The 9,871-nt window shown below is 38.1% G+C and overlaps 1 protein-coding gene across 1 annotated transcript; it reads left to right on the top strand.

Annotated features, from left to right (window-relative positions):
• Positions 1–2,414: 2,414 nt before the first annotated feature.
• On the top strand, positions 2,415–6,838 carry LOC124257388 (fibrinogen-like protein 1). Its single transcript, XM_046691435.1, has 4 exons — positions 2,415–2,445; positions 3,177–3,346; positions 4,386–4,488; positions 6,192–6,838. The coding sequence occupies exons 1-4, from the start codon at positions 2,415–2,417 to the stop codon at positions 6,836–6,838; spliced, it is 951 nt and encodes a 316-aa protein (XP_046547391.1).
• Positions 6,839–9,871: the final 3,033 nt, after the last annotated feature.

Below are 9,871 nucleotides of genomic sequence, written 5' to 3'. Positions count from 1 at the left end.
CTTCACAAAACATATTACTAATCCTTTTACTGAACAGAACAGAATAGAACCGAAATTTTATTCTAAAAAAGCACATATAGTGACACAGAGAACATACAGCATATTGATACGTATTATAACATTGAACAAAGTCCAGTTTTAATAAATTTGGCAACTTTAGAGTTAAGCGGTGAATAATCACTTTTCATTAGATAAACAAATTTTCATTAGTAGGATGTTTACAGAACTAATAAAAGTTCATCACAGACTTCTAACTTCACACTATGCATAAGCTCACCTCAATAAGCTCATTTACATGTTCGAGGCCAGTTACATCATGTTCATAAAGAAAACACTCAAGATCATGCAAGTATAAATAACTGGAGAATAGGACGTTTTTATAACAGTTGTTGAATTAGTTTTTGCAAATAACTGGAGAACAGGATGTTTTTAGTACTTAAAGATTATTTGAAGATGAAAGTGAAATGGCATTTATAAATTTCAGTATAAACAAAGTATATAACTGGAGAACAGGATGTTTTCTAATAGTTATTTTTCACATGACTTTTTATCCATGACTTTTTTCCTATGACTTTTTTCCGATCAACCTTCTAGATGGCTTCCTGTATACCTAGAACAAGGTGAAAGGAAAAAAGTGATGATGTTCATGTGACTTTCTAATAAGTCTTATCTGTGCACTGACAAACATGTGATGTAAAATAATATGGTGCTTGGTCTTTTTTATCTGGGCACATACCATTATTATCAAGGGTACAGCATAATTAAGCCTTATGCAACCAACCATAAAATGTGTTGTTTTAAGCGGTCTGTCTTTTTGGAGGTCTGTCTTATGGGAAGATACCACTGCAAGTAGTGATGCACTCTCAAAACATTCATAATTATCATTTCAACATTGATTGACTCCGATATATCTCCCAATTGTTTCAATCGTAATTTAAAAATGAAGTTCCCCTACATTTTGTGAAGAGTATATAACCAAATTATGATAATAATAACTCTAAATTTATTTTAAAACCGAGCGAAAAACTTCAGTCACAAAATTTACAAATTGTAATCTCAACATCCAACTCCATAGATTTAGACTATTATCAAGTCAGGGTTAATAATAACCACTCACTGGTTTCTTCAATTATTCACATAAATATAAAACACCATTCTTATTGTTAACGAATATTAATGGTGTAAAGTAAACCAGATGTGGCTTGAGTTACAACATAAAAAAGGTTCGAATCATTAGAGAAACATTTCACTCACTTAAGTTCTATCAATTATATTGATTTAACTTTATCCATGGCACCATACAACTAAAGAAATCGAACTGGTCGCCAATTCCGTAAAAAATATAAAGAAAGGTCCAAACGAAAGGAATATTGAATACATGACATGTTTTGTGGAAAACGTCTTGTTTTCTTGTTCTTTATCACGACTTTTCAAAGATAATTCATGCTTCTTCATCGGGTGAATGCTGAGTCAGTAAGTAAGTGAGTGAGTTGGGTTTTACGCCACCTTTAGCAATATTTCAGCAATAACACCACGGGGGACACAAGAAATAGGCTTCACACATTGGGGAATCGAACCCGGGTCTCTGGCGTGACGAGCGAACGCTTTAACCACTAGGCTACCCCACCGCCCCGCCGAGTCAGTGCACAGAGTTCATATATATATAATATATAGATAGTTTACACACCGCAAGGTGGAAGAATGTACAAGGATAACCTTTGGAGGTTCGGGTGTAATGTACAAGGATACCAATGCCAACCGGAGTAACGGTATAACAAATATGTAAGACGAAGATTGATCTTGGTTAATGGCTGGCTTCTTTCTTTGGATTTCGATGATTTCTTGAAGTTTTCTGCTTATTCAGGATTGATGTCGGTATGGACAATTTTCTTTTGTTGCCAGTAAGTATTGGGTCGGGATTGTTGATGAGGTGTTCCGAAATGGCAGATTTCATGATGTTAGATTTTTCAACAGAGGTCTTGCGTTCTTTTATTCTGGTGGCTCTGGGGCGTGATGTCTCTCCTATTTATGTCTCCACAGTAGCACGATATTTCATACACACATCCTCTAGTTTTTAGGGTGGGCTAGGTGGGCTATTTTCCGTTGGCATGTGACTAACTGTCTGAGGTGAAAGTGACCAGCTGTTCTGATAAACAGTCTTCTGATCAGGTGACAGGTAGGACCTTTGTATGGGATGCTGACGAGGATGGATGATGGGACTAGTTTGGGTTTAGGATCATTTTGCTGGGTAGCAAGGGTTTTCCGTACGGTTTTCTCCGCCAGATGGTTAGGTTATCCGTTTGGGGCGATTATGGTGTACTGGAGATGATTGATTTATTTGCTGAGGGTGTCCGAAACACAGATGGCAATGGCTCGTCGGTGAGGGTGGCAATGACAGCTTGTTTGTTCTGAGGATGGTGGTTTTGACAGGTAGTGAATGTACTGGTACGTGTGGGTGGTTGATTGGTTGAGTATAATTTTACGCCGCACTCAGCAATATTCCAGCTATATGGTAGCGGTCTGTAAATAATCGAGTCTGGGACAGACAATCCAGTGATCAACAGCATAAGCATCGATCTATGCAATTGGGATACAATGACATGTGCCAATCAAGTCAACGAGCCTGATCACCCGATTCCGTTAGTCGCCTCTTACGACAAGCATGGGTTACTGAAGATCAATTCTAACCCGGATCTTCCCGAGTACGTGTGGATGGGTTTGCGGTGGACGGCAGTGTGGAAGATGTCTTGACTGTTATGGAGGAAGGCTAACTGATAGGCTACTTGATGGCTAAAATACTGAAACAATTATTCCAATAACTTGTGAAGAAGTTATTTTAAAATGTCACGTGTTGGTCGATCGCTTAACATAAAACTCACAACACAGATAAGCAACCGGCATGTATTATCTTCAGAAACAGATTCCACATGTAAACGGCAAAATAGTGATCAAACTGATATGGAAGGATTCTAGAAATCACTAATTGTGGATCGATCAACATTCATTGCAAATATAAAGCGGAACGAATAGCACGCTTATTCCAACAGAAGATATGGAAGCTATAACAATGCTGGCTATTGTCCTAATGTTCTTTCTTTTCAAGGCTATTGCTGGAGATCATACCAGAAGTATGTACATCAGAAAGTATTCTGAGTGTACTCATTATATACCTCCAGTAAATGAAACTATAGTTGAGGCTGTCGACAGCAAGACATGTGCAGTACAGTGTGCGGAAGACATCAGCTGTGTGGCGTTGAGCATGTCAACGTCTGAAGGTGTTTGTATGGTCCACCGCCAGATGTTCCTTGAGGGTGTCTGCTATGCTGGAGACTGGGACCATTACAATGTAAGTCAACAGACTATTGTAATTTAGAACATTTGGCAGTTACGGAGAAAATGGGTTAGTTTTTGTGCTGTTTCACTTTTCTGGGCCAGTCATTACACAGAACGCCCCCCTACCCCCAATAATAATCAACCAAAACATAAGAAAAACATTTCAAAACCAACCCTCCCATTCTATAAACAAAGAGAAAGTAAAAATTAAAATATAAAGACAACGACAAAAAACAACAACATATTAATGAAAAAGAAGTAAAAGAAAAAGACCCAGGTGATATACAAGAAAACACACAAAAAAACCCGTCTTTCAAGTTGTTTTGAGTAGAATTTCGATTTTATGAACGTATACCTGTGTCAAAGGTGTTCTGATGTTATTAAAGTTTTCTGAGAAAACACAGCAAAGAATTGCTATAATAGAACTATTTCTCACCTTCTCGTTTTGTTATTTGCCAAAGTTTGAAATATGTTAATGATGATATGAAAACGATTTACTTTCAATTTTATTAACTCTTTTGTGAGCTTTTGAAGTGTCAGATAGTTTTTTACATAATCGTAGCAGGCATTTTCGATGTTAACTACTTGGGGTAGTCAAGACCCTAAAGCGTTCGCTCACCACGCCGATAACCCAGGTTCGATTCCCTACGTGTGTGAGGCCCTTAATTGGTGTAACATCTTGAGATATTGCTGGCACATTTTTAAGGCGATGTAAACACACATTCACTCAAATTACAAGAGTTATATGAGGATAATCTCTCTTGTGCATTGAACTTCTGTATTAAAACTAGTAGTACCATTTCGACAGTTTCAAATATCCAGTAGAACAGCAAAACAGTCGTCCGTTTTCAGAATCAGCTGTTGTGTTCATAGGCGTGCAATAAATATCTGCGGATACCAGGCTTGTCCTGATTATGATTTTTGGTGGTGGTGGGTTTTTACCAAATTTGTTAACGGTTAACAAGTTTCTAAGGAGTTTCATAATTTACTTCAGCTATAGACGATGGAGATAATGTAAAACTGAGTGTATAAAACTTTTTTACAACTTACAGGTCAAGAACCGCTGCATGAATTTGGGCAACTATGACGAGGACAAACGTACCTGTCAATGTTACGGCGGATATATCGGGCAGTACTGTGAAAGGATCATGCAAGGTATGAACTCTTGTGATCATGCGAAACGTAATTGCCAACTGTTTATATCTCGCCTCGATCCCAAGATTCACAATAAACTCAGTAGCACATTGTTACGGAAGGAGCGATGCTATTACAATTTACCACACTTGTGGCCTCAGTTTATTACAATTTACTGCACTTGCACCTGCCACTCAGTTCGAAAGATAGAAACTGAAACTGAATTTCTCGGGTGTTTTTTTATTTTTGTAAGATGATGGTGGTCGCAATTCACAATTTTTAATGAAATTGAACAAGCACGAAAATTCGAATTTCTTTGGAATCCGATCGTCTGTTGAGATGTCGTTGCATTTGTTATTACAATTTTCAGTGTTTTTGTACAGTAATCTATATCAACTCAACATTTTCAAAGTCCGGGTTTTGATTTCTATAATGCTTAGTCTCACATTTCAACATCTCTAATGTTTCCTTGAATAATAGGAAATAATATATTTGATTTGTATTTATCGCAGTTTAAGTTATTACAATTTGCCACACTTTTTATCACATTTTACCGCGTTGTTACAATTTACGTCGTAACACATACTTCAACTACAAAGGAAATGTTTTGTCCGAGACATTAAAACTGACTCTCAATGTGTTTCGTAAAACAAATCCATATACCAAACGTTTTACCTCACTTATAAGCATCGGGATATCTGTACTTTAACACAGCAGTCGTAATTCACAGTTATCTAACTGGATTTTCCGGTCCTTCGACCAGTTGATTGTCTACATTGTTAAAAGGCCGAAGTGCCAAGCCAGGCAAATATCTTCCATTTTAGGCGATTTTGTTAATGCCGAGTGGTACAGGCAGGGCAGGACATGGTTACCATTTTCACAAACACCTAGTATCATCTCTGATTTTCCGTGTGCCATTCATATTATTTTAACAACTATTTTAGCCTTTACACTTATTTGCTTCTAAAGGTAGGCTGGCTATACTTTGACAGTGACATATTTTATAGGTATTTTCGGTAGCAAACATGCCATAAATATTCTTGTTTGTGTAACGTTGTTCTGGGGGAGTGAAAAAAAGACAACACAATTATATTTGAAAATAATATTATCACAGAATTTTCCCAGTAAGAGCCGTTTTTTCCATGCTCTCATCAATACGAATAACCAAATTATATTTTCTCTTGTCAGTTCTTGTGTATGTCAGTAAACATCCAGAATTCAATGTGGAAGATTGCCATGTAAATTAAAGTGACCAATCCATATTAATAACGTACGATTTCGCTGCCAAACCTTTCGTCAGTATCCACCTTACAAACTCATGCAAAGGCAAATCAATTGTGCACCTTGAAATTGCCGTTGGATATAATCATTTGGCCACTGATGAATTACATTCGGAAATTTCCACCACGTGCCATAATGTTTCAAGAGGTCTTGAATATTACAATTCAGTTAAAGTAACTGTTCCTCGTGAGTTGAAAGCGGCCCAGTGGTACCTCAATACATTTAAAATGTAGATACATGCAGCTCTAGCGGCTAGAATTGTGTTTGTTGACTAAAGGAGATGAAAAGACATTGTCATGCAGTATCGTGGAGGGTATTTGTCATTTAATGCATAACAATATATATGGAAGAGATCATTTAGTCTAAATGGTCTCATTCGATTTCATTTAAGCCTTGTTAAATGCATGTTGTACAATATTCTTTAAATGTCTAAACTCTTTCAGATTGTTCTGAAGGATACACCACACATCATTATAACTCGGGATCAGGAATATACATGATACATCCAGTTTTGTCGCCAACCCCATTCCAAGTCTGGTGCAGAATGAATCATGGTGGCAACACTTTCGTTCAAAGGCGTAAGGATGGCTCCACCAATTTCAACCGGTCATGGCAAGAATACAAAGAGGGGTTTGGGGACCTTTCCAAGGACTTCTGGCTTGGAAACGAGCAAATTTCTTACATTACAAACGGGCGCAGTCACCAATTCGTCTTCTTAATCAAAGATGAGGGTTCTAATAAAACCAGACATCGGGTATATAGATATTTTACGTTATCCCAAGATGGCATGTACACAATGAGGTACCAATATACCTTTGGACATAACGACCCTCTAGCTCATGGGGGTGATTGTTTAGGTGAATTGAAAGGACAACCCTTCTCAACGTACGACCAGGATCCTGACGACAGCCCTCTGAACTGCGCTCAGGAGCACCAATCTGGATTCTGGTTCAAGAACTGCACTCCTTGCAACCCTAATGGCGTTTGGTCAGATACTCATGCCATGAAGCGAGCTCGCGTACCCGAGGAAATGTTCTGGACAGGAGATAACTTAATATTATCTTTCTTTGCTGTTTTGACAGCCCTGTAATCATCCAATATCAATATGCCCAAAATGTTCGCTTGATAGTGGTTGTAACCTAACCTTTTAAAATTATATGATATTAAACTACCTGCATCGCCAGTAGTTGTTAGGAATATCTCATCTCCTGGCGTAGTTTAACATAAGTATCCCATGCATTATATTGACTCCGAGCCAGTTAGTCCTTACTTTATCCCCTTGGCGCCCACCAACTACCAATTTTTAAGGTACTTTAGTGTGTCGCTGCACGGGTTTCGAAGTACCTATTACCTATCTATCGAATATCGAATTCTCGTGGCCCTCTCCACCGGAGTAAATCCATATTCAGTGAAGACGTAAAAGGAGTGTATGTGTATATGGTGTATATACACCACTATTCTGTAATTTCCTCGTTGAATGAAAGCTGTTGTCTATGACGTTCATGCTGATGTTTATCTAAATCCATGTCATATGTTCATCGTTGCAGAGGTTGGTCAGTGAAACAATTTCCCAGGATTATTCTCAATTTCAAGTCTTTTTTGAAAAACAGAAATATAAGCATACCACTGCATTTCATGATTTTGTGGATACGTGGGTTCTCCATGAATCTGTTTGTTGGTCGGTTTCAGCACCTAACCAAGTTGCCGTGTGTTTCTCATACTAGACATAAACTGTACCACATAATGAGCTATACACATGCTAAACATGAATTTATATCAAGCATTTTCTGTGGCAGGTAATACATTCTTTTATCAACAATTATTTTATATGTGTGTCGATAAGATCCCGTCTGTTTTTAGCAGGGTACATATAACGTATATTAATGGAACATTATCTTATATAAGCATCCGTAATATAGTTCATCATGGTGATGTAGTTATCGATGATGATGTGTCCATGATGCCATTGTTTAGTAACATATTTCAATTTGAAAGGGTTTGTCAAAACACAGCCAACATGCATGTGATGCATGCTACCCACTCATATCATAAAAATACAGTATCCCTGCCTGATCGTTCAAGGATATAAAACCTGTGAATATGACACCCGTTTCATCCATAGACGTTAATTTTCAATCAAAACTTTCATTGGGACTGAGATGGCAGATAGTGGGTGTGCATGCAGCTTGCATGTCATTCAAGGCCAGCGGGCGTCAGCTTGGTTACTGTCGCCAAGTCATCAGTAAACGTATCCAGAAACATCAATAAACATTCGCTGTCAAGGATCGACCAAGACAACACAGGAAAACCACTCCAGTGGAAGATCGTGTGGAATAAACCATTTGCCAACATATGTTTGTCAACCAAGACCCTGCGTAACGGTCTCAAGACTCTTGGTCTGAGGTCCCGAAGGGTGCTTAACTAAGTTCCCTGTGCATATTCAGCATATTGTAAGATAAATCAAACTGTAAATTGATTAAACGGTCACGTGTTAATTGTATATTATTCCAGAAATCATTACTATGATATATATGTCAAGAAATACCTACAACGAAAATATCAAAAAGTAAATAGATATCTTGAAAATATTGCTGAGAATAAACACATTCAGGTTTCGCAGGGTTCGGCCGAACATCGGGAACCTTTTATAGCCTAGCAGCAGAAGAAAACACTTCTCATTTTCTCATTTGTCAGTTACTGTCGGTGAATTCAGATGCCCCAGTCCACAAAAGTCAAGAATCAGAACAGGTTGCGTGTGACACAAGCAACACCGAGCTTCCATGCATATAATAATGTTTTATAGAGGAATCTAAAAAACCCATTCCGTTGCTTGGGATACAAATGAACTCACGTGTACAAAGCTCCTTCTTCTGTCTTCAAAGCCGATACTAGTTCGTATTCGTCGCTCTCGTTGAGAATGCATAATTGTTCATTCACAAAGTAGTTTATGGACCTGCACCGGACCCATCCTAGACATATTTTCACACATTTCAGGAAGGTGGCATTTGTCTGGCGATTATGCTCATCCTCGAGATTGAAATCCATTTTTATATGTGAAAATCTGGTTACGTTAGTACAGGTGGACCTACAGTCGCCGACATTCAAACTAGCAGCGATGACCAAGGATAACAGCACTTTCTTCATCATCGTGTTGGGAAACTCTGGGTCTTTGCATACGTGATTGTTACTAGTGCACAACTGGCGTCAGTGTTTTCAAGTGGAATGTTTATGTTTTGAAAATTTGGTCTGTTACGGTAAATTATTTATAAACCTGTTATCGCAATGGTCGATGTTGCGATGTGTTTCAGATTGAGACACTATATAACGCACTCCAATCACATCATCAAGGCACCGTTAATTAGAACCTCAGTCATACATGCGTGGTTCTTTTCCAACTCGTACGATAGCGACATAATGATCGATTATTGGAACAGATGTATGAATCCGATATCAGATGTTTGAACCTTTAGAATCTGAAATTGGTAATAACCAATACTTAATAGTCTTGTTTGTGCAAATGATCGTAACTAACTTGTATATGTCAATTATCCCATCGAGCTTTCATGCGTATGGAAACTATGTTAACAAGTTATATGAATAAATTATTTCAGTCACTCTGTCAGTAAAGGCTTTGTCGATATTATTGTGAATGTGATCTTCTGTATTTAAAATGAAAAGGACAGGGAGGACCTTACATCGCCAACCTTTGCACGTGAATAATGAGGTCACGTTGATTTGCCCACATCCTGAAGACAGCTCAAACCATTCACTCTAAATGCTGAGTGAATGAGTTAGTTTTACGCCGCTTTTAGCAATAATCTATCACGGCGGGGGACACCAGAAATGGACTTCACCCATTGTGTCCATGTGGGGAATCGAACCCGGGTTTTCAGCGTGACGAGCGACGGCTTTAACCATTAGGCTACTCCAACGCCCAATACCAACTGATTCTTGGTAACCCCCCCGCCCCCAACACCACCCTTTTAAAGACAATGTGGGTAGTAAGAAATCTTATTTAATGTCCACCTAACATGTATTGAATGTATGTGTGTCAGTATACATTTAGTAACATATTTTTTATTTGGCGCAATGATTTGACAGAAACATACTTTATTATTGAAAC

This window comes from Haliotis rubra, unplaced genomic scaffold (genome assembly GCF_003918875.1).
Source record: "Haliotis rubra isolate DU_JTF1 unplaced genomic scaffold, ASM391887v1 Scf66, whole genome shotgun sequence".
Taxonomy (NCBI): domain Eukaryota; kingdom Metazoa; phylum Mollusca; class Gastropoda; order Lepetellida; family Haliotidae; genus Haliotis; species Haliotis rubra.
The sequence above is the reverse complement of the archived record's forward strand: the minus strand, read 5'-3'. Positions and strand labels throughout refer to the sequence as shown.